This window comes from Tachyglossus aculeatus, chromosome 2, assembly GCF_015852505.1.
Source record: "Tachyglossus aculeatus isolate mTacAcu1 chromosome 2, mTacAcu1.pri, whole genome shotgun sequence".
NCBI lineage: Eukaryota > Metazoa > Chordata > Mammalia > Monotremata > Tachyglossidae > Tachyglossus > Tachyglossus aculeatus.
This window is the reverse complement of record NC_052067.1, coordinates 98,044,609-98,067,856: the sequence shown is the minus strand read 5'-3', so window position 1 is coordinate 98,067,856 and position 23,248 is coordinate 98,044,609. Positions and strand designations below refer to the sequence as shown.

The following is a 23,248-nucleotide window of genomic DNA, read 5'->3' as shown; positions in this document are numbered from 1 at the left end:
AGAGACGGTCCCTACTCAACAGCGGGCTCACAGTCTCCTCTCTCCCCTCCTTTCATTCATTCATTCATTCATTCAATCGTCTTGATTGAACACTTACAGTGTGCGGAGCACTGGACTAAGCGCTTGGGAAGTCCAAGTTGGCCACATAGAGAGACGGTCCCTACTCAACAGCGGTCCCTACTCAACAGCGGGCTCACAGTCTCCTCTCTCCCCTCCTTTCATTCATTCATTCATTCATTCATTCAATCGTCTTGATTGAGCGCTTACAGTGTGCGGAGCACTGGACTAAGCGCTTGGGAAGTCCAAGTTGGCAAGGTAGAGAGACAGTCCCTACCCAACAGCGGGCTCACAGTCTCCTCTCTCCCCTCCTTTCATTCATTCATTCATTCATTCAACCGTCTTGATTGAGCGCTTACAGTGTGCAGAGCACTGGACTAAGCGCTTGGGAAGTCCAAGTTGGCGACATAGAGAGACGGCCCCTTCCCTCCCCCCTCCCTTCCCTCCTTCCCTCCCCCCCTCTCCCCCCTCCCTTCCCTCCCCCCCTCTCCCCCCTCCCTTCCCTCCCCCCTCTCCCCCTCCCTTCCCTCCCCCCTCTCCCCCCTCTCCTCCCTCCCCCCTCTCCCCCTCCCCTCCCTCCCCCTCCCTTCCCTCCCCCCTCTCCCTTCCCTCCTTCCCTCCCCCCCTCCCCCCTCTCCCCCTCCCCTCCCTCCCCCCTCTCCCCCTCCCCTCCCCCCTCTCCCCCCTCCCTTCCCTCCTTCCCTCCCCCCTCTCCCCCCCTCCCTCCTCTCCCCCCTCCCCTCCCTCCCCCCTCCCTCCTCTCCCCCCTCCCCTCCCTCCCCTCCCTCCTCTCCCCCCTCTCCTCCCTCCTCTCCCCCCTCCCTTCCCTCCCTCCCCACCCCGGGCCGGCGGGCGCTCAGTGCGCAGGTGCAGCAGCGCGAGCGGCCCCTCCCGGGGCGGGCGGGCCCCCCCCCCCCCCCGAGCCGGCTGGGGGGCGGGGCTGAGGAGGCGGGCGCTGGGGCCCGGCCCCGTCCGTCCGTCCGTCCGTCCGTCCGTCGGTCCGTCGGTCCGGGGCCTACACCAGCAGGTGGAGCCGGGAAGAGGCGGCCCATCTCGGCCTGCGGCGCGGCGGGCCCGGCCGGGGGCCCCTCGGCAGCCCATGAGGGGGCCGGAGCCCAGCCCCTAGCGACAGGCCCCACACCGCGGCCCCGAAACTTTCCTCAGGGCCTCGGCCTCCTCCTCCGCCCGCCCCCCCCCCCCCCCCCCGCCATGGCCAAGGTCCAGGTGAACAACGTGGTGGTGCTGGACAACCCGTCCCCCTTCTACAACCCCTTCCAGTTCGAGATCACCTTCGAGTGCATCGAGGACCTGTCGGAAGGTGAGGCGGCCCGGCGGGGGGGGGAGGGGGGGGTCCGAGGGGCCCGGAGGCCTACCGCCCCCCACGCCGGGGGAAAGTTGCGTGAGGGGAAAACGAGCCCCGCCATGGCGCCAACTTGCGAGGGAACTTGTTGTCGGGCCGCCGGGAGCCATGTTGGGGGCAGCTTTGTCTGGGCCGGGGCGCGGGGGGTGTTAACGAACATCTTGCGCGCGCGCCTTTGCGCCTCGTCCCCTCAGCCGCCCTCGTGAGGGGCAAGATGGACGCCCCCCCCGCCCCCCCCCCGGGGCCATCTTGTCAGCCCAGCCACTCAATCAATCAATCAATCGTATTTATTGAGCGCTTACTATGTGCAGAGCACTGTACTAAGCGCTTGGGAAGTACAAATTGGCATCACATAGAGACAGTCCCTACCCGACAGTGGGCTCACAGTCTAAAAGGGGGAGACAGAGAACAGAACCAAACATACCAACAAAATAACTCGTCAGCTGGGTGGCTGTGGGCAAGTCACTTGACCCCTCTGGGCCTCAGTTACCTCATCCGGAAAACGGGGGTTAAGACTGTGAGCCCCCCGTTGGACAACGCTTATCCTCCCCGGCGCTTAGCCCCTTCCTTCCTCTCCCCCTCTCCAGCCCCCCTTCTCACCTCCTTCCCTTCTCCACAGCACCTGTATATATGCTTGTGCATATTTATTACTCTATTTTACTTGTCCATATCTATTCTATTTATTTTATTTTGTTAACGCGTTTGGTTTTGTCCTCTGTCTCCCCCTTTTAGACTATGAGCCCACTGTGGGGTAGGGACCGTCTGTATATGTTGCCAACTTGGACTTCCCAAGCGCTTAGTCCGGTGCTCTGCACACAGTAACTGCTCAATAAATACGATTGATTGATTAACAAATACCAACTTTATGATTGTGAGCCCGCTGTTGGGTAGGGACCGTCTCTGTATGTTGCCAACTTGTACTGCCCAAGCGCTTAGTACGGTGCTCTGCACACACATAGTAAGCGCTCAATAAATACGATTGAATGAATGAATGAATGAATCTTGAGGGAAGCAGTGTGGCTCAGTGGAAAGAACCCCGGCTTTGGAGTCAGAGGGCATGGGTTCTAATCCCGGCCCCTCCACTTGTCAGCTGTGTGACTTTGGGCAAGCCACTACACTTCTCTGGGCCTCGGTTACCTCATCTGGAAAATGGGGATTAAGACTGTGAGCCCTCCATGGGGCACCTTACATCCCCCCCCCACCCCCCGCCCCAGCGCTTAGAACATTCATTCATTCATTCGTATTTATTGAGCGCTTACTGTGAGCAGAACACTGTCCTGAGCGCTTGGGAAGTACAAGTTGGTAACATAAAGAGGCGGTCCCTACCCAATAGCGGGCTCACAGTCTAGAAGGGGGAGACAGACAACAAAACAAGACATATTAACAAAATAAATAGAATAGTAAATATGTACAAGTAAAATAGAGTAATAAATCTGTACAGACATATATAAGCGCTTAACAAATAACACCATTATTATTATTATTCTCTTCCTCACGCAACACCCGGACGCTGGGGCCTCCTCCTTTTTCTGCCCGCCGGCGTCATTGCCCCCTGCCCACTTAAAGGCCCGCCAGCCCCTGCCAAACTTCCCTTAAAGTTGCCCTCTCTCAGGGAGCGGGGTTTCTGGCAGGAATTTTTAAATAATAATAATAATAATGATAGCATTTGTTAAGCGCTTACCATGTGCCAAGCACTGTTCTAAGCGCTGGGGGAGATACAAGGTCATCAGGCTGTCCCACATGGGCTCACAGTCTTCATCCCCATTTTACAGATGAAGGAACTGAGGCCCAGTGAAGTGACTTGCCCAAAGTCACACAGCTGACAAGCGGCGGAGGCGGGATTAGAAGCCCACTGTTGGGTAGGGACCGTCTCTATATGTTGCCAACTTGTACTTCCCAAGCGCTTATTACAGTGCTCTGCACACAGTAAGCGCTCAATAAATACGATTGAATGAATTAGAATCCACAACCTCTGACTCCCAATCCTGGGCTCTTTCCCACTGAGCCACGCTGCTTCTCTAAAGTTGCTTAAAGTTGCCCTCTATCGGGGTCGGGTTTCCGGCAGGAATTTTATAATGATAATAATAACAATAGCATTTGTTAAGCGCTTACTATGTGGCAAACACTGTTCTAAGCCCTGGGGTAGTTACAAGGTAATCAGGTTGTCCCACTGGGTCTCACAGGCTTCATCCCCATTTTACAGATGAGGGAACTGAAGCCCAGAGAAGTGAAGTGACTTGCCCAAAGTCACATAGCTGACAAGCGGCGGAGCCGGGATTTTCATTCAATCGTATTGATTGAGCACGTACTGTGTGCAGAGCACTGGACTAAGCGCTTGGAAAGTACAAGTCGGCAATGTATAGAGACGGTCCCTACCCAACAACGGGCTCTAGGTCTAGAAGGATTTGAACCCATGACCTCGGGGGACGGGGGGTGTCGTCTGGCTTTCTGGGACCCCCTAACTCGCAGGGTCTCCCCGACCCTATCTCTTCCCCACCTCCGGGACTGCAATAATAATAATAGTATTTGTTAAGCGCTTAATACATGCCAAGCACTGTTCTAAGTGCTGGGGTAATAATAATCATTCATTCAATCGTATTGATTGAGCGCTTACTGTGTGCAAAGCACTAGACTAAGCGCTTGGAAAGTACAATTCCGCAACAGAGAGAGAAGAAGGTCCCTGCCCAACAAGGGGCTCACAATCTAGAAGGGGGAGACAGACAATAAAACAAGTAGACAGGCAACCAACTATTCTCTGTTGTGTTGTACTCTCAGCCCATCGTATTTATTAAGCCCTTACTTGGTGCAGAATGGTGTACTAAGCGCTTGGGAATGTACAATCAATCAGGTGTATTTTATTGAGCACGTACTATGCAGAACGCTGCACTAAGCGCTTGGGAGAGTACAACGGTTCGATCATTTTTATTGAGCGCTTACTGTGTGCAGAGCAGTGTGCTAAGCGCTTGGAAGAGTACACTATAACAGTTCAATCGTTTTTATTGAGCGCTTACGGTGTGCAGAACACAGCACTAAGCACTTGGGAGAGTGCACTATAACAGTTGAATCATTTCTATTGAGCGCTTTCTCTGCAGAGCACTACACTAAGCGCTTGGGAAAGTACAGTATAACTGAATTGGTAGCCATTTTCCCTGTCCACAGTGAGTTTACAGCCTATTCAGTCAGTTGTATGTATTAAGTGCTTACTGTGTGCACAGAACTATACTAAACGCTTGAGGGAGTACAACAGAACAATAAACAGACACAGTCCCTGTCCCCAAGGAGCCCACAGTCTAGAGGAACTAAAGCCTAGAGAGGCTGCATGCAGTAAGCGCTCAATAAATAGGATTAGTTGGTCCAGGGACCAACTGCCAGTTTCCTCCTCAGCTGCAGGTGCAGGCTGGACATGCACAAGTCACCCCACTCCCCAAATAAAATCCCCCGACAGGGTTGCTGACCCTCCTGGGATTTTTGAAACGCAGTTCTCTGAAACAAACCCCTTGAAAGTTGCAGAGAGTAAAGGCGTGGAAATGTTGCCTTGGCTTGGGTTGGCTTTTTTTGGAGGGGGCCAATTTCTGGGGCTGAACAATCCATACCAGGGTGTTTGAGGAAGAACGCATGCCCACCTACCTTCCAGAGTTGGTTGCGGAGGCAGGTGGGTTAAAGGAGGGCGATGGGAGGAGAGAAAATAATAATAATAATGGTATTTAAGTGCTTACCACGTGCCAAGCACTTTTCTAAGCACCGGGGTAGATACAAGGTAATCAGGTTGTCCCGTGTGGGGCTCACAGTCTTCATCCCCATTTTACAGATGAGGGAAGAGAAGTGCTTGCCCAAGGTCACACAGCAGACAAGCGGCAGAGCCGGGATTAGAACCCATGTCCTCCGACTCCCAAGTCTGTGCTTTTCCCACTAAAGCCACACTGCCTCTTGCAAGTTGAGAAAAGTTGAACTTACAGATCAGGAGGATGAATTCACTGTCAGAGGTCCATAATAGATTACTAGAAGAAAAGTTAGAGATGGGGAGGGAAAAGTTAGGATGGATGGCCCATCCCTAACTGAAAATGGGTGTCCAGGAAGGCATTCATTTATTCATTCATTCATATTTATTGAGCGCTTAACTGTGTGCAGAGCACCGTACTAAGCGCTTGGGAAATACAAGTTGGCACCATATAGAGACGGCCCCTAACCAACAACAGGCTCACAGTCTAGAAGGGGGAGACAGACAACAAAACATGTGGGCAGGTGTCAAGTCATCAGAATAAATAGAAATAAAGCTAGATGCACATCATTAACAAGATAAATAGAATAGTAAATATGTACAAGTAAAGTTCCTTCAAATCTCCTGGTACCTCTGTCAGAGTCCTGGATTGGATGGACCTTGGGGCTGACCCAGGTGGAATGTGGCTATGTCCTTATGAGGTAATGCCCTTTCTCACACTATGCCTGGAAATAACATTTTAGAGGGGTTGAATTAAGGAGAAAAACCATTACAAAGATTGGGTGGCACTTTGGATTTGCTCCCACACTCCCTGAATTTGGAAACATTAGCTGAAGGCTTTCACGTTCTGTTTTTCTTGGGTTTTTCTTTAACAAAAGGGAAAAAAATGTTAATTTAACTTACTCTTATGTTAGACTTGATTTGCTAATCTGGAGCTTTTTCACTTTATTTCCTTTCCCCCCAACCTCAGTTTAGAATTAACATGCCTGTTCTTGTTGGTCCTGCCTCAACTTAGACGTTTTTGTCTGTTCAAAAATAAAATATTTAAACTTAGTACAGCATTTGTTCAGTGATAAACATGACTATGGACCGCTAAATTTGAAGCAGTGGAATGAAGGAAAAGGGATCGTGGGAAAGAAAAATACTATTTTGCGATTTGTTTTTAAGTTCAAAAATATCCCCCCAGGCCCTCCAAGCATCACGTTTCTGGGATAGAACAAAATGTGAAAGAGCAAGATTATACAAATTTGCTAATGGCCTTAAAGTTTGCAGTAAGAACTCAATAAATACGACTGAGTGAATGAATGAAATACTAAGCTCCCAAGTTTCCCAGGGCAGAAAAGCAGTTTTGGAGACTAGTCCTGTCATCATCCCGGCCTGAGGAAGCCTGCACACCCACCTAACAATAATAATAATGATAATAATAATAATAATAATAATAATAATATTATTATTATTATTATTATTATGGTACTTGTTAAGAGCTTACTATGTGCCAAGCACTGTTTTAAGCTCTGGGGTAGATACAAATGACTGACAGATTGCATTTTAGGCTTTTCCATTGGTCCCCAGCCCTGACTCCTTAACCCCACTGCCACCCTAGGACAGTCTGAGAAAACGAAAACTCTGCCACGTTGATCAGTCTACATCTAGGGAGTAGAAAGTGCTTTTGCCCCAGGATGAAGGGGGAGAAAAGAGAGATCCAGAAATGACCCCGAGAACAGATCTAAAAACACAAATCCTTCTGAACAGCAAAGTTTGGAAAATGAGAGCAGACAGCATTCAGGACAGCACTGGGCACAGAAGCGCTTAAGAAATACCCCCCTTGTCATTATTTAAATTATTGTTAAGGACCCTTACCCTGACAGTAACTAGCCACTTCTAAGACACTTCTAAGGATGCAACCCTGGGCTGAGGAGAATTAGTCTGACCGGGTTCAAAGAGATGGTTTTTATCTGTAGCGGGGACTGGGGGAGAGGCGAAAGAATGAGCCATAACCCTACTTTAGCTAGACTGGTGGTTTGGCTGCTAAAACATGTGACTGTTTGGAATTTTTTCCCCCCTGGACCTCGGTTTAGCCTCTGACCTGGCCGATATATTTTTACGTGCAGATGGTCTGGGCTTTTTTTTTTCCCTTTTCCTTTTCCAGATGAGATCAGGCTATCTTATGGACCAGTTTGGGATCAACTTTCATTTTGTAAACAAACAAACTGCAAAGCAGAAATCTGGTGCTGTACAGTAATGTTCTCCCCCGTTTTGAAGGGTAAATTCGATTCTGGGCCCTGACAGGGCAAAGAGGCTGTCAACGCGGAGAAATCAATTATACCATGACAATATCAATAATGTAGTATTTGTTTAGTGCTGTGCTCCAAGCACGGTAACGAGAACAGGTTTATCCCAATTTTTCAGATGAGAAAACTGAAGCACAGAGAGGTTAAGTGACTTGCCCAAGATCACTGAGCAGGCAAGTGGTGGAGCCAGGATTAGAACCCAGGCTCATATTTTTTCTGCTGTATTAAGTTGCTTCTCAATTAGGCTTGTTTAAAGCCTTCCCCTTCCACAACTGGGCATCTATGAACCTGGTTAACTCCCAAAATACAGGAGGATGATGCTGTGCTGAGTTTCAGGGGTATGTATATCGACATCTAAACAGCTTCACAATTTAAAAGTAACATTCGAGAAAGCTGTATCGCTAACTCCTACTGTATTTGGTATAAACATATATTACATTGTCACCATACCAGACCCTACTCACTGGGAGACATTATATTTGCCTTCCCCCAGCTCATCCCTCCAGGTCAGGACACAGTTTCTGACAGTTCCTTTGCTCAACGACCAGAAACGGACTCTTAGGCTTAAGACGAATGCATCACTTGAAACAGCCTTCCTGGATCCCTTATATATCTCCATTGTTCAGGAAGGTGAAGAGAAAGATCAGCAGAATATGAGGTTACTCTTTATAATCAGAAATTCAGACCGACTGTCAAGTCCAGAAGTGTTCACTGCTTCTTATCACGGGTTCACGCCATAGACTTGACCCATCACCTCAACACATGCCTTTTAGAAAGCAAAAGTGAAATATTAAAATGAAATATTAAAGTGACCGCAAGATAGAGTCCTTGCACAGGGCAAAATCCTGGGGCCCAGTCCAGACTGAACCAGTCCAACCAGCACCAAGCTTCAAGAATGGCTAGATCTGATGCCTTCCGGGAAGCAACATGACCTAGTGGAAAGAGCATGGGCATGGGAATCAGGGGATTTGGGTTCTTCTAATCCTGACTCTGCCCCTTGCCTGCTGTGTGACCATGGGCACGTCACTTAACTTCTCTGTGCCTCCGTTTCCTCGTTTGTACAATGGGGATTCAGAACCTGTTCTCCCTCCCTCTTAAGTCTGTGAGGTGCAAGTGGGACAGGGACTGTTCATCCCCGAGTTAACTGCCATCCATTCTACCCCCCTCTCCCTCCTCCCAATTCCATGGCTGGGGTTGCAGATTTGCAGAGAATTCTAGGTAAGCTCATATCAATCACCAGGATTGATCGAACGCCTATTGGGGTGCCTACTCTGTGTACCGGATGCCAGCTGTGGACAGAGGCCACATATTGGATACTTTGGTAAACATAGGAGACGTAAAAGGAGGTTTTAGGCCGATGGGGAAAATGGTGGATACAACATTGATATGCCCTAATTATTAATATCCATCACATTTTAGAAGGTGGTGAGGTTAGCTATAAACAGGTAAATGTGTTGAGTGTTCAGGTGGTTGAGGCGATGGTATAAGGAGAAAAGTAGGGGAGTGATAATCAGGGGAGACCTGATGAAAGGCGGGTATTTTTAATAGAAATACAGGCACACAATCCTATGTATTGAGCGCTTACAGTGTGCAGAGCACTGTACTAAGTGTTTGGGAGAATACAAATATAATGGACACATTCGCTGCCCACTCTTAGAGAGAGGGCCTAGTGTCTCTAAGCACTATTAGTGATACCGCTAATGGTCATTTCATTTTGGCCAAGCCACAACAAATGGTTCTGATGTGCATTGTTAACTAGTGTTTCAATAGGCGCTCCCGGCTAATGACCCCAATTTTAAGGCAGCCTCTTCAGCTCCAGTTACAACTGTGGATCCCCTTGGCTGTATTCTTACATCTGTGTGGTAAATTCTCAGAGAATAAGGTAGATCGAGTCCCTCTTTGTTATACATCGGGTGCTAGGGTTTATGTTTTCCGCCCGGCAAACGTTTCCAGTTGAATTGAGCGTGCAGTGTAGGCAGGACGGCTGGGGCAGGCCAGAATCCGTGATTGCTGAGCATTTTTAATCTCCGAATAGTTGTAACAGGAGCTGTTACCGTTGAGTTAAATTTAGATAAGAAATCTTGGCGAATGCATTGGCTGTCCCTCTCAGTACCAACGGCGGCCAAAAAACCAACAATATTCAACAAACCCCATTGGCCAGGCGAGTGAGAACAAAAGGCCAAATATTACCACCCTGCAGACCGAGAGTACGTTTCCCTGGCATGGAACGAAACAAACAGACCACCTAGACCAAGAGAAGGGATGCCAAGATAATTGGGTGCAGAGGGAAGGGAGCAGCTTCTGGACCAAGACTGAAGAGACTGAGAAATAAACTTTAATAATGAATTGATTTTTCAGTAAAATGCATATTGAATTGAAATACTAAATATTGCTGATTTATATTAATGCCTGTCTCCCCTTCCGGACTGTAAGCTCATCATGGGCAGGGAATGTGGCTGCCGTCTGTTGTATTTTACCCTCCCAAGCGCTTAGTATGGTGTTCTGCACACAATAAGCCCTCTAAGTATGATTTGATTGATCAAGTCTTTTCATTTTGGAAAGACAAAGACTGGGAAGGGTTTAAAGTCTAGTGAATCTGGAAGGGCGTGGACAGGTGAACGTGGAATTGTGGACTCCCAAAACCCCAACTCCAGGATACTGGTCCCTTCATTGGAACTTGAGAGCAGTAGATTCAAGAGACAAGACAAAACAAAACCCTTGTTCAGCCAGTGAGTACTAAGCCAGTGGGAATCGGCTAGCATTGGAAAGTGAAAAGGCAGAAAATATCAATAGGTTCAAGAAGGATTCAGATAACTCCAGCAGCCCCCAAAGTGAGTTGCGGTGAGAACGGATGATCTGATTAATTGAGCGCGAATTAACATGTGGCTTTTGTGTTTTACTCTAGACTTAGAATGGAAAATAATCTATGTGGGCTCAGCTGAAAGTGAAGAATACGACCAAGTTTTAGACTCTGTTTTAGTGGGCCCTGTACCTGCCGGAAGACACATGTTTGTATTTCAGGTAAGACTGTCGCTGTAAATGCTTGTTCCAAATCCAATGCCAACCACATACCCCGTGATGTGGAAACCATTTCCCACATCCAGTGTCTAGCATCCATCACAGCTCTTAAATGCTCCCCAGCAGGGTTGGGGTTCAGAGATAACTAGCCCACAAAGCAGACCTGCCGTGACTGGCTATTTTAACTCCAGCCTGGTTTACCAGGAAAGGGAGAGTCAGCTGAACCGAGCTGTTCCGTTCCAACTGGACAGGTACTCCCGACCAGTGAGGGTTGGGTAAGAACACTTTCTTTTTCTTGTTTCCAGTTCCAGATCCCAATCCAGTGCTCCCCATCACCTTCCTGGAGGAGAAACTGCATTTTTTTTTCCTGTGGCTTATTTGGGCTGCCAGTTGCCCCCTGAGATTTATGGGACAGTGAGGATTTTTGCACTTGGGATATGACGTAGTGCATTAGGGTGATGAGAAGGGGCCGTGAGGTAATTTAAGGAGGTTAATAAAACAATCATCATAATATTTGTGGCATTTGTTAAGCATCTACTCTATGACACACACTGTACCACGAGCTGGGGGTAGATGCAAAATCATCAGGTCCCACCTGGGACTCACATTCTAAGTAGGAGGGAGCACAGGTATTGAATCCCCATTTTGCAGATGGGGGAACTGAGGCACAGAGAAGCTAAGCAACTTGCCAAAGGGTTACCCAGCGGTTAAGTGGTGGAGCCGGGATTAGAACCCAGGTCTTCTGCTTCCCAGGTCCATGCTCTATCCACTAGGCCATGCTGCTTCCAACGTTGATGTTATGTTGACTCATCTCATTTTAATGATCTAAGTCTGAAGAACTCAAGACCGCGTGGATTGTATCTGTATAAAACAGGCTGCCGTCTTTCACCATCTCAGGGAATGGGTCTACCAACTCTTGTATTGTACTCTCCCAAACACTTAGTGCAGTCCTCTGCGCACAGTAAGTGCTCAGTAAATACCATTGATTGAGGTATTAGGAAGCAGCATGATGTAGTGGAAGAAGCCCAGGATTGGGCGTTGAGACCTGGGTTCTAATCCTGAATTCACCAGTTGCCTGCCGTGGGACCTTGGGCAAGTCACTTTGCCTCTGTTTCATCATCTGCAAAATGGGGGTTGAATACCTGTTATCTCTCCTTCATAAACTCTAAGCCCCATGTGGGACAAGGACTGTGTCTGATATCTACCCCAACTTAGCACGTTTAATATTACCATAATAATTGTGGTCTTTTTGCAAAGCTTCCCCTCCCACCTCCAGTTAGACGGAGCTATGTGGAGTTGTGGATTAGCATTCAATTTCTCATTGCCGCTTTTCTTCCTCCCCTTGCCTAGGCAACACGGTTCCTTCTGAAAGTTCCTTTCTGCAGAGTCGCAGCAGTCTTTTCTAACCTCGCTGGTTGTGAGAGTTAACGGTCTTCAGTTCTCTGTGGGGTAGCAAGGAATCCTGTGGGGATCCTTTTCTTTGACGAACTATTCCTGGCTAGAAGGCTCCAAAAGATGATTTTATCGGGATTGAAACGGCCAGTAGCAAGTAGTTTAGGGGTATTTTTTTCTGGGAATTTAGATCATTAGAAAGACCTCAATTTTTGGCTCACTGAGTAGTAGTGAAAGAGTCTTGTTGTTTTCTCTAATTTTCATTTATTCTCCCCCAAAGACTCTGGGTTCCTCTTTCTGGTACTGTGGTAAAGGAAAGCTGAAGCATAAAGGTGTTTAGTTTGTGTTTCAGTTGACAAAACCCATTGGTCAAAAGACAGGAGATTAAAGTGTAGTTTTCCCTGCCTAATCTACCTCAGGCACGCTTTGTTTTTCTCTTCTGTCTTCCTGCATGCCAACACACTTGGGAAGTGTTTTGTTTTTTTCCTCCTTGAATCAACTATCCTTCAGTTGACTATTAGAAATACTTCACTCGGTAATTATATTTTTAAACATGAAACCCTTACCAAAGTGCAAAGCACCTGAAGCTTTGCAGTTGTATATCAATCAATGGTATTTGAGCTCTTACTATGTGCAGAACACTGTATTAAGCGCTTGGGAGAGTATAATACAACAGAATTAGCAAATACTTTCCCTGCTGTTTTGAGGTGGGCTGACATCTGGAGATTTACTTAAGTTGGGGGCCTTGGTGTAAGTAGGCAGGGAATGTGTCTGTTTATTGTTATATTATACTCTCCCAAGCAATTAATTCAGTGCTTTGCACATGGTAAGCACTCAGTAAATATAAATGAATGAATCAGGGCAGAAGCTTAGTCTCCTTAAGGGTGTGTTTCCCCGTACTCTCCCCCGCTTAGCTCGGCTGTCATATATGCTACTCACACACCGCTGAGGGTCATTTCCTCGGAAAAGTGTACATTTCATGATTAATTTGAAATTCCACTTGTGAGGGTTGTATAAAAATTAATATTCTGAGATATTCCCTCCTCCAGCCTTAGGCCACTGTGGCATTTGTTAGGCACTGTGCGTGCCAAGCCCTTTGCTCAGTGAGCGGCTAGATACGAGATAAAGCCCCTTGAGGGCAGGGATTGTGCCTACCTATTCTATCTCCCCAAGTGTTCAGTGCAGTTCTCTGCACCCAGTAAATGCTCAATAAATACCACTGCTTGATCAGATCAGATATAGTCTCATGTCATTCAGTCATATCAAAAGTTCTCTGCACCCAGTAAATGCTCAATAAATACCACTGCTTGATCAGATCATCATCATCAATCGTATTTATTGAGCACTTACTGTGTGCAGAGCACTGTACTAAGCGCTTAGCACTGTACAGTCTCATGCCATTCAGCCATATCAAAAGATCCCTACCTTATACATGAGAGGAAGTGAGGCACAGGGAGGTTAAACGACTTGCCCAAGATCACACAGTAAAGAAAGTCTTCCGAGTACTAGTCCCACATTCTTCCCGCAGTCTGGGTGTTTTGTCCTCATAGCTTTTATTTCCCTAACTTGGCACTTTCATTTTCTCTTAAGATAAATGGAGGGAAAGGGGATCTTTCTGCCAGTCAGGAAGGAGCGAGGCAGAAGAGGACAGTGGGAGAGAAAGGAGGAAAAACGTAGTAGGAAAATCCACCCAGATTTTCGGGAAGGCACAGGGAAAGAGCGACTCCTGAAAACACCAGAGGTTAGGCATGTGGTCCTTTGCCAGGCTTGACCCTGTCAGAATGAATGTTTCTGAATTTTATAAACTGGAGGGAAGACTTAACTCTTAAGCATTAACCATGTTTTCACAAAGCCCAAACTTCTGCCCGAGGATGCACTGAGGAGCAGAAGTGGGGTGTGTGTGTGTGTGTCTGAGAGAAACACAAGGAAAGCTCAGGTGCAGGTTGGAACCCTGAAACTCAAGAACCAGCAGCAGCCACAGGCAGCCCCACCTTCCTCTTTGGCAACCTGGTCTGCAGGGCAGAGCTCAGCAACCCCAAGCCATGACGCTAACACTGGCTCTCACCCTGACAGGACCACAGAGACGACACCCGTACCAAGGGCCATGCGCTGGTGTAGGCACAAGTACAAGTATCTACCCTTAATACTCTCCCGTATCCCCCATCTGGAATTTATTTTAATGTCAGTCTCCCTCTGTTGACTGTAAGCTCCTTGTGGGCAGGAGTCGCAGCGTGGCTCAGTGGAAAGAGCCCGGGCTTGGGAGTTAGAGGTCATGGGTTCTAATTCCAGCTCTGCTACTTGTCAGCTGTGTGACTTTGGGCGAGTCACTTAACTTCTCTGGGAACTTCTCAGTTCCCTCATCTGTAAAATGGGGATTAAGACTGTGAGCCCCACGTGGGACAACCTGATCACCTTGTATCCTCCCCAGCGCTTAGAGCAGTGCTTTGCACATAGTAAGCACTTAACAAATGCCATCACTATTATTATTATTTGCCAACTCTACTGTGTTGTACTTTCCCAAGCACTTGGTATTAGAGTGCTCTACAACCAGTAAGCACTCAATAAAAACTGTTGATTTACTGGTTTGTTCCTTTAAAGGGGGACAGGAGAACTTTTTTCCAGTAAGTAGAGTGTAGAATAATAGTAATTATGGTACTTGTTAAGTGCTTACTGTGTGCCAAACACCGTTCTAAGCACTGAGGAAGATACAAGTTAATCAGGTTGGACACCGTCCCTGTCCCGAATGGGGCTCACACTCTTAGCCCCCATTTTGTACAGATGCGGTAACTGAGGCCCAGGGAAGAGAAGTGACTTGCCTGAAATCACACAGCACACGTGTGGCAGAGCGGGATTAGAACCCAGGTCCTTCTGACTCCCAGGCCAGTGCTCTGTCCACCAAGCCACGCTGCCAAGATAGAGACTGGAAAGAGGGCTGCCCCTTCCCGAGGGGGACTATTCACCCTTGTTCCACTTTTTGGGACTTGGTGGCTTTCCTGCCTGGTCGTGGGTGAATCGATTGGTGGCATTTATTGAGCGTTTACGGTGTGCAGATCACTGTGCTAAGTGCTTGGGAGAGCAGTAGATTTGGACGTCACGATCCCTGCCTTCAAGGAGTTTGTCAGCAACATTTCACCCTGAGGTTGTGGAAAATCTCTGTCTTGGCCCTGTCCCGCACTGTTGGGGGTCCAGGAGTAGCTTACTAATCAGTGGTATTTATTGGGTGTCCACTTGGTGCAGAGCACTGTACTAAGCGCTTGAGAAAGTATACCAGCAGTAAAGACATGGTCCTTGCCCCCAGGGGCTCATCTTTGACCTGCTTCCCCAGACCAAATCCCAATTTTTTCAGCACCCACCGCTTTAAGCGTGCCTAACAGACACATCAGGACACTGTGACATCTCATTTTTTAGGGCTTCCCTAGAGTGGACCAAGGAGAGACCCATTGCCACAGTTATTACTCTTATTTTTAAAATGCTTATGGCCACCCGTTCTTTGCTGTAAGATTCTCTGCCAAGCGCCCTCCCTACTGCTAAGACTACTGATACGCCTAAAACCCCAAGTTTGAAACAGGCATAAGTAGTAGAAAAAGTCCATCTAAACTGCTGCTTACTTGGGGGCTGGAAGGGTAGACATTGCAGGTCCAGTTAAGGCCAAACTCTTTCATAAATCAGGAAGCACCAGAGACTGGCAGAGTCACTGTTTTCCCAGGAAGCAGTAATCATCATCAGTCGTATTTATTGAGCGCTTACTATGTGCAGAGCACTGTACTAAGCGCTTGGGAAGTACAAATTGGCAACATACAGAGACAGTCCCTACCCAACAGTGGGCTCACAGTCTAAGTAATTCCTTTGAACATCCAGGGTATTAAGGTGCACAGGGAAAGGCTCATTTTGTCACCTCATTTTTGTCACACTTAGCTCTGTACCCCTTAAGCACTAGATATTCACCCCACCTCCAGCTCCTCAGCACTTAATGTACACATCCTCAATTTCCTCTATATGTAATTCATCTTAATATCTGACCCCCCCCCCCCCCCCCCCCCAGCACACACACAGAAAACTCCTCGTGGGCAGGGAAGGTGTCTACCAACTCTATTGTACTTAGTACAGTGCTGTACGCACAGGAGGAATCAGTAATAAATACCATTGATGTGGCTTCTGGCCATAATCAAACCACTGCAATGGACAGATACCAAGGTGGCACCCCTGGAAACAGTCTTCTGAGCCTTTCCCACCGTCGCGATGGTAGCTGAGGTGCCCGTGGTCCCCACCCTGCCTGTGCTAAATGACTCTTTTTCTCTGTCTCGTTCCAGGCCGACGCACCTAACCCAGGACTCATTCCAGATGCGGACGCCGTAGGCGTAACCGTCGTGCTGATCACGTGCACCTATCGAGGCCAGGAATTCATTCGAGTGGGCTACTATGTAAATAATGAATATACCGAGACAGAGTTGAGGGAAAACCCTCCTGTAAAACCAGACTTCTCGAAGGTAGGCAACGTTTCTTACTACACCTTTTGGACGCTCCCTACTCGGCTGCTTGGAGGAGAGGCTGCGAAAGATAAAAGCTAGGCTTTCGGAGCCACGTATTTTTAAATGGGCGGGCGATGGCTTGGGGTCGAAGTTGGCACGATCGTTCGGAACGGGAACAGCACGTCAAGAGCCTGTAGGAAGGCAGGTGTTGCGCTAGGCTCAGATAAACTAATTTAGACCCGCTGGTGGGGAGATTTTATTCAAGGCTTTCTGGGCATCTCAAGGAGCACAAAGGCCTTCCCAAAGTGTTACAATGCCACAGAACAGTGTCTGTTGGATTGTGGGTGCCCGCCTGTCCTGGGACTGTCCTTTGAGGTTGTCCGGAGGCATGAAGAATCCTCGTTACACCCTTACGATGTGCAGGGTACCGTGCTAAGCGCTGACATAGATACAAGATCATCGAGTCAGTTATACGGTCCCTGTCCCACATGGGGCTCACACATCTAAGTAGGAGGGAGGACAGGGTTGAATTATTTCCTGAAGGGATTCAGGGTTGAATCCCTTTATTACATAAAGGGAAACCGAGGCATGGAGGAAGTTACGTGACCTGCTCAAGGTCCCACAGCCCTTCTGAGACTATTAGATACTAGCACCTTCTTGCCATTCTCTGCCACCTTTTCATTTATTCATTCAGTTGTATTGAGTGCTTACAGTGTGCAGAGCACTGTACTAAGCGCTTGGGAAGTACAAGTTGGCAACATATAGAGACGGTCCCTACCCAACAATGGGCTCACAGTCCAGAAGGGGGAGACAGACAACAAAACAAAACATATTAACAAAATAAAATAAATAGAATAGTAAATATGTACAAATAGAGTAATAAACCTGTACCTCCTGCCTCTCTGCCTGCTTTAATCACCATTTCTGGATCTTCTCGCTGTTCACTGTTTCTCGAGGAGCCAAACTGTCCCTTTATGTGGATGATTTCCGGGGCTGACTTCACTTGTTCACTTGCCTTGTACCTTCACCTGAATGTCTGCCGCCGCTTCAAATTTGATAGGCCCAAAGTTGGAATTCTAAACCTTCCCTCCCACTTTCCCACTGTCTTCCCACTCATCTCTGCCTCCCCTTCACTCACTGACCCTGGGCGGTCCCGCACTAACTAAATCCTGCCGATCCTCCCTCCGCGATATCTCACTGAGCGAGCGGGTGTGTCTGCTTCTTCCCACCACATGCCCACCGGCTTTGGCTGTTGATGCCTGCGCTTGTTGCTGGGCTGAAAATGCCTGCTCTGCTTCCCCATGGCCGCTTACATTAAATTAAATACCTTGGCCGTGGGCTTCAAACCTCTCCTCTGTAATCTCATATTTGGCCCTGCCATGAGGACAGCTCTTCAAAGATGTCTCACCAGCACCTCAAACATGTCTAAAAGCAAATGATCCCTTTTCCCACCCAAATCTGCTTCCACTTAACTCTTCCATTACAGTTGACAACTGTCATCCTCCCCCTTTCTCTCAAGCCTGAAACTGTGGCATTATCTTTAATTCCTTTCTGTCTTTCAATCCCTATGCTATTGATGCCTGTCTACTTGTTTTGTTGTCCGTTTCACCCCTAGACTGTGAGCCAGTTGTTGGGTAGGGATTGTCTCAGTTGCTGAATTGTACTTTCCAAGCGCTTAGCACAATGCTCTGCACACAGTAAGCACTCAATAAATACGATTGAATGAATGAACCCCTCTATTCAGCCAGTCTCCAATCCCCGTCATAATTTTCTTCACCACGCTAGAATCCACCCTATCCAAATGGCTACTGAGGACTTGTCAGTTCTTATCTACTGCATCAGCCACCTCTCAAACTTTCCTGCCTTCAGTCTCTCCCCTTCTCAGTCCATCAGCAGTTTGGATCATTTTTCTAAAGCATCAGAACTGCGCACATCTCTTCAAAAACCTCCAAGAGCTGCCCACTCCTCCCTGCTTCAAGCAAAATCTCCCAGTCATTGTCTTCGAGACACTCAGCCGTCACTCTCTTCTATTTACCCACTCTGTTCTCCCACCAAACCTCAGCTCACCCACTTCATTCCTCTCAAGCTGTCCTGAGCATCGGACATCTCTCCCCCTCACCTTCCAGCTCTCCCGCTGCTGACCTTGCTCACGCCTTCCTTCCTGACTAGAATCCCTTCTCCTTCCTGTCCAACAGAGCACACTGCTTCTCCCATCTTCAAAGCCCTTCTGAAATCTCCTCACACTTGTATCCCTCATTTCAGCTCTTCCTTTCACATAAACATTTAAGTGCTCAGAACCCCTATCTCCATAATATGCTTATGTACTTGTTTTTTACAGTATTAAGCGCTTACCATGTCCCAGGCACTGTACTAAGCACTGGGGTAGATACAAGCTAATCAAGTTGGACACAGTCCATTGTCCCACGTTTTTACAGATGAGGGAACTGAGGCACAGGGAAGTTTTAAGTGATTTGCCCAAGGTCACCCAGCAGACAAGTGGCGGAAACAGGATCTGTCCCCTCGGCCATGCTCCTTCTCATACTTCAGTCAATCTTGAGCATTTACTTATCTCTCTACTCCATTCCTTCCCTTTATCTGTAAACTATTTTAGTGCCTTTTTCCCCCATTAGAGTCTGAGCTTCTTGAAGACAGGGATCACGTCCCCTGATTTCTACTGGGCTTAGTACAGTGCTCTGCACACGTCGATTAATGCCCTCCTCTCCCACTACGCCTCACCTCAGGCCTTCCAAACTGCTGAAACAAACCCGCTCATCAGCCCCGGGACCCCCGCCCCTCTCTGCCATTCCTCTCCCTCCCCCACAACCGCTCCAGTTCAGAATGCCTTCTTCCTGCTTTGCCAGTTTAGAGCCACCCTTTTAACTCCCAAGTTCTCCTGAACATAACCCCTCCTTCAGGAAGCCTTCCGTGATTAAGACCCCGTGGTCCTGGTCGCACGAATAACTCCAGCCACCTTGCCATTCAGGTTTCAGATGTTCAATCATGTGAAAATGTTTCTATAAATCCTGTGCCCTTGGCATCTGCCCTTTCTGCCCAGTTGGATTTTTATGCCTTTGTGTTTTCCCCAGTCTGTCTTTAACGGTGAGCCCCTTGAGGGACATGGTTCATGAACAGTGCTTGGCACATAGTAAGCGCCTAACAAATACCATTATTATTACTCTTTCCCAGTGCTCAGCACACAGCGCTTAGTAAACACTATTATCATGACTACTTTTACTGTTTCTACGTGTAATTCCGCCCCCCCCGCCCCCCACCAGAGTCCAGGACTCTGTTGATGTTTACCATGATGATGGAGAAACCTGAACGATATCAAAGATTCCCCCTCCGGCCCCATGACTACATAAAGTGGTGAAGCTGCCGAAAGGTTTCCGCCATTTGTGGATCCCCAACTCAAGACTGTAAGCTCGTTGTGGTCAGGGAATGCGTCTGTTTATTGTTGTCTCAAGCGCTTAGTACAGCGCTTTGCACAGCAAGCATTCAATAAATACGACTGATACCTAGCCCAAAGCACCCCCAACTTACAGAGAAAAAGCCCTTTGTTAATTTTAATTTGGACGATATACACCAGGCTAAAACTCTTCCTACCCTGAAAGCCTTATTTAGATCACATCTCCTCCAAGAGGCCTTTCCCCACTTAAGCCCTCTTTTCCCTGGCTCTTTCTCCCCTCTGGGTCATTTATAAACTTAGATCTGTCTTTTGGGAATTTAGTATTCACCCCCACTCTCAATCCCACAACACAAATCTTACTTATTTTAATTTCTGTCTCCCCCTCTAGACTGTAAGCTCTTTGTGGGCAGGGAACGTGTCTACCAACTCTTGTGTTGTACTCCCCCAAGCACTTAGTACAGTGCTCTGCACCCAGGAAGGGCTCATTAGATGTTTGGAGCTGCTTTAGTTAAAGCTTCCCATTGGATTTTTTAAAATAATAATAGTAATAATGGCATTTATTAAGCACTTACTATGTGCAAAGCACTGTTCTAAGCACTGGGGAGGTTGCAAGGTGATCAGGTTGTCCCACAGGGGGCTCACAGTAGTAATCCTCATTTTACAGTTGAGGTAACTGAGGCACAGAGAAGTTAAGTGACTTGCCCAAAGTCACACAGCTGACAATTGGCAGACCTGGGATTTGAACCCATGACCTCTGGACTCCAAAGCCCGGGCTCTTTCCACTGAGCCACGCTGCTTGTCAAGTAATATTTGTTAAGTGCTTATTGTATACCAGGCACTATACTAAGCACTGGGATAGATGCAAGTTGATCAGGTTGGACACTGTCCCTGTCCTATATAGGGGCTCAAAGTATTAATCCCCATTTTACAGATGAGGTAGCTGAGGCCCAGAGAAGCTAAGTGACTTGCCCAAGGTCACAGCGCAGACAAGTAGTGGAGCCAGGATTAGAACCCAGGTCCTTCTGACTTTCAGCCCCGTGCTCTTTCCACTAGACCACGCTACTTTTGTAATGCTGCCCATGATCTCCTCCAGAACCTTCCCATGGGCACGGAAGGGGCAAGGATTCTCCCCTGTTGAGAGGCCCGGAGAAGTGATGTTGCCCCAGCCCCTCCACCTGCTCTTTCCCCCGGACCACAAGGCCTCCGCGAACCGCACACCTTCCCCCGGGGAATGTCAACTGGATGTCCCAGTGCTAAGCCTACATGCAGTTCTAATAAGAGTGCTTTCTCTCCCTCATCTCCAGCTTCAAAGGAATATTCTGGCATCCAATCCCAGGGTCACGAGATTCCACATTAACTGGGAAGACAACACAGAAAAACTGGAAGACGCAGAGAGTAGCAACCCCAACCTACAGTCCCTTCTTTCGACAGACGCGCTGCCTTCGGCGTCGAAGGGGTGGTCGACGTCAGAAAACTCCTTAAACGTCATGATAGAATCGCACATGGACTGCATGTGACCGCCACCCGTCCCGTTAGCAACACGTTACGTGGTAAAAACGAACAGGACTCTCTCCCCAAAGTTCCGTAAGTACAGAGTTGAGACGCAACGTGAAGAATTTGTTTGGAAAACCTCCTGTAGAAAATTCCTATGGAAAAGGAAGCCAGTATTTGAGCAAATTGTGGGATATAAATACAGCTATTTTTAAATAACTTTTTTTTTCCTCTTTGTGGTGTTATTTTTATTTGGTCTTAAACTGTTGAAATTAAAGCATATGTGTTATCTATTTCTCCTCCTCAGTGATATGATTAAAACCCAAAGGAAAATGCAGATCTCGTCAAAGCAGCGTGCTAAAGACAACGACTTGGTCTCCTGGACGTTCTTAGTAATGTTAGCTAGGCTAGGAACAGAGAGCCTCTTTCTGTCTGAAGTGCAAAAAAGAGAGGAAACTGGGAAACCAGAAATCCTTCCTGGTCTTTGTGGGGCTTGGGGAATCTGACTTTCCTTTTGCCCTTTCCTCTAACCCTTCAATTCTGGCAAATCTATACATCAGGTGGCACTTCATTATTATGTAGGTTTGTTGCAAGAAATACAAGTTTGCACTTGAATGGATACTGTGCATCCATTTCTTGGGAGAGGATATTTTAGGGTAACACAAATCTATTTCCCTTCATTATGCTTCAAATGGAAAACACTTCAGATGATGCTGGGGGCACTCGATATGTAGATGGACCTTTCTCCTCTGCCCCCAGGCCCCCTCCCCCTTATCTCAGATTTACGGAAAAAGTCTACATGGAGCGAAAGTCAAGATTTTTGTACAGAGGGGTGGCTGTCAAAGAAAACTTGAGTGGCTTTCCAGAAGAAAAGTGGGGTTAAAATCTACAGTGAACAGTGATGGTTTTTTTAAACAAGTACTTATCTATATTTATCACGCTTTGCACGGTAAGGTGAAGACCAGAAGGTGATATATTACTGTTAAAAATGAAGCTTAAGAGAACAAAAACATTAATTGAAGCCCTTTGGTGCTGAATCTATACTCTTACTGATTTAACAGCAGTTGCATCTTCTATAATGAAATTCACGGGTGGTGCTGAGTATATAAATGAGGAGCCCTTTCACCGAGTTCCATGTGAACAAAAATGCCCACAATGATTTAACAGTCCGTGCCAGAAACAGTCAAAATAGTGCTATTTGGGAGGTAATTTAAACTGTGGAATTTTACCTCGAGGCTACAAGAGTCAGTGCTTGAGGTAAGCAGGCCTCAACTGGTACCGAAAAGGGCCCTAAAAATAGATCCTAATCTTTAGCTGGAAGGTAGGGTGGGAGGAAAATCTGCTAGAGTAATTCTTTTTTTTTTTTCCCCTTCATGTTGGCTGCTTTTTCAGAATGTACAGAGCCCCAGCTGAGAAGTGTAGCGGGGGCTTGGGGGCTAAATTACTATTTCAAAAGAAAAGACTGCAGCGTTGTTCCTTCTTTGACTGAGTCTCCATTAGTCAACGAACTGTGCAGAGAACAATTTTCTCCTGCCACTGAACAGATGGGTGAGGGGGTGGGAGAGAATGAGGATGATAATCATTGGAGCTGAGGTGGCACCAAGCAGAGGAACGGAGAGAGCAGAACCTACGCCCGGATGCGTCTGTATGTGTGCCCTGGTGTGGGGGAATCTGCCCTTGGAACAATTTCTGCTCTTGGTTTCAGGAATGGAAGATTCATAGTTTCCCCCAAACCAACCCAAAGGGACCTAGGGGACCAGCAGGGATTAAGCAGAGGGCAGACCAACCCCTCGGGTGGGGAGGGAGGACAGAATAATGATAATCATGGTCTTTGTTAAGTGCTTACTCCAAAGAGTTGTCTAGAACTCTGGATTCCCAATCTCCATCCCTCTTTTAATGTAATAGAATCATGAGCTTGGCCCAAAGCTTGGAGAAGCCCCAGCTATTCAGTGCTATATGAAAAATTCCTCCTTTAGAGTGAATAAGATTGTGGACTTCGAAATCTTTATGAAACTGCCAGGACCCACAAAATAGTCTGATTTCGAT

At 47.6% G+C, this 23,248-nt stretch overlaps 2 protein-coding genes across 3 annotated transcripts in view; one reads left to right on the top strand and one right to left on the bottom strand.

Annotated features, from left to right (window-relative positions):
• The window catches only part of MCM9 (minichromosome maintenance 9 homologous recombination repair factor), a 112,357-nt gene that overhangs the window by 61,987 nt on the left and 27,122 nt on the right, over nt 1–23,248 (bottom strand). The window lies entirely within an intron of this gene.
• On the top strand, nt 1,055–21,495 carry ASF1A (anti-silencing function 1A histone chaperone). The gene is made up of 4 exons (XM_038760575.1): nt 1,055–1,375; nt 10,332–10,447; nt 16,147–16,323; nt 21,016–21,495. The coding sequence occupies exons 1-4, from the start codon at nt 1,267–1,269 to the stop codon at nt 21,226–21,228; spliced, it is 615 nt and encodes a 204-aa protein (XP_038616503.1). The 5' UTR covers nt 1,055–1,266; the 3' UTR covers nt 21,229–21,495.

Coding starts and splice junctions, on each gene's coding strand:
- ASF1A (XM_038760575.1), top strand. CDS start 1,267: ATGGCCAAGGTCCAGGTGAACAACGTGGTGGTGCTGGACAACCCGTCC. Junction 1,376..10,331: donor CATCGAGGACCTGTCGGAAG/GTGAGGCGGCCC, acceptor GTTTTACTCTAG/ACTTAGAATGGAAAATAATC. Junction 10,448..16,146: donor GACACATGTTTGTATTTCAG/GTAAGACTGTCG, acceptor GTCTCGTTCCAG/GCCGACGCACCTAACCCAGG.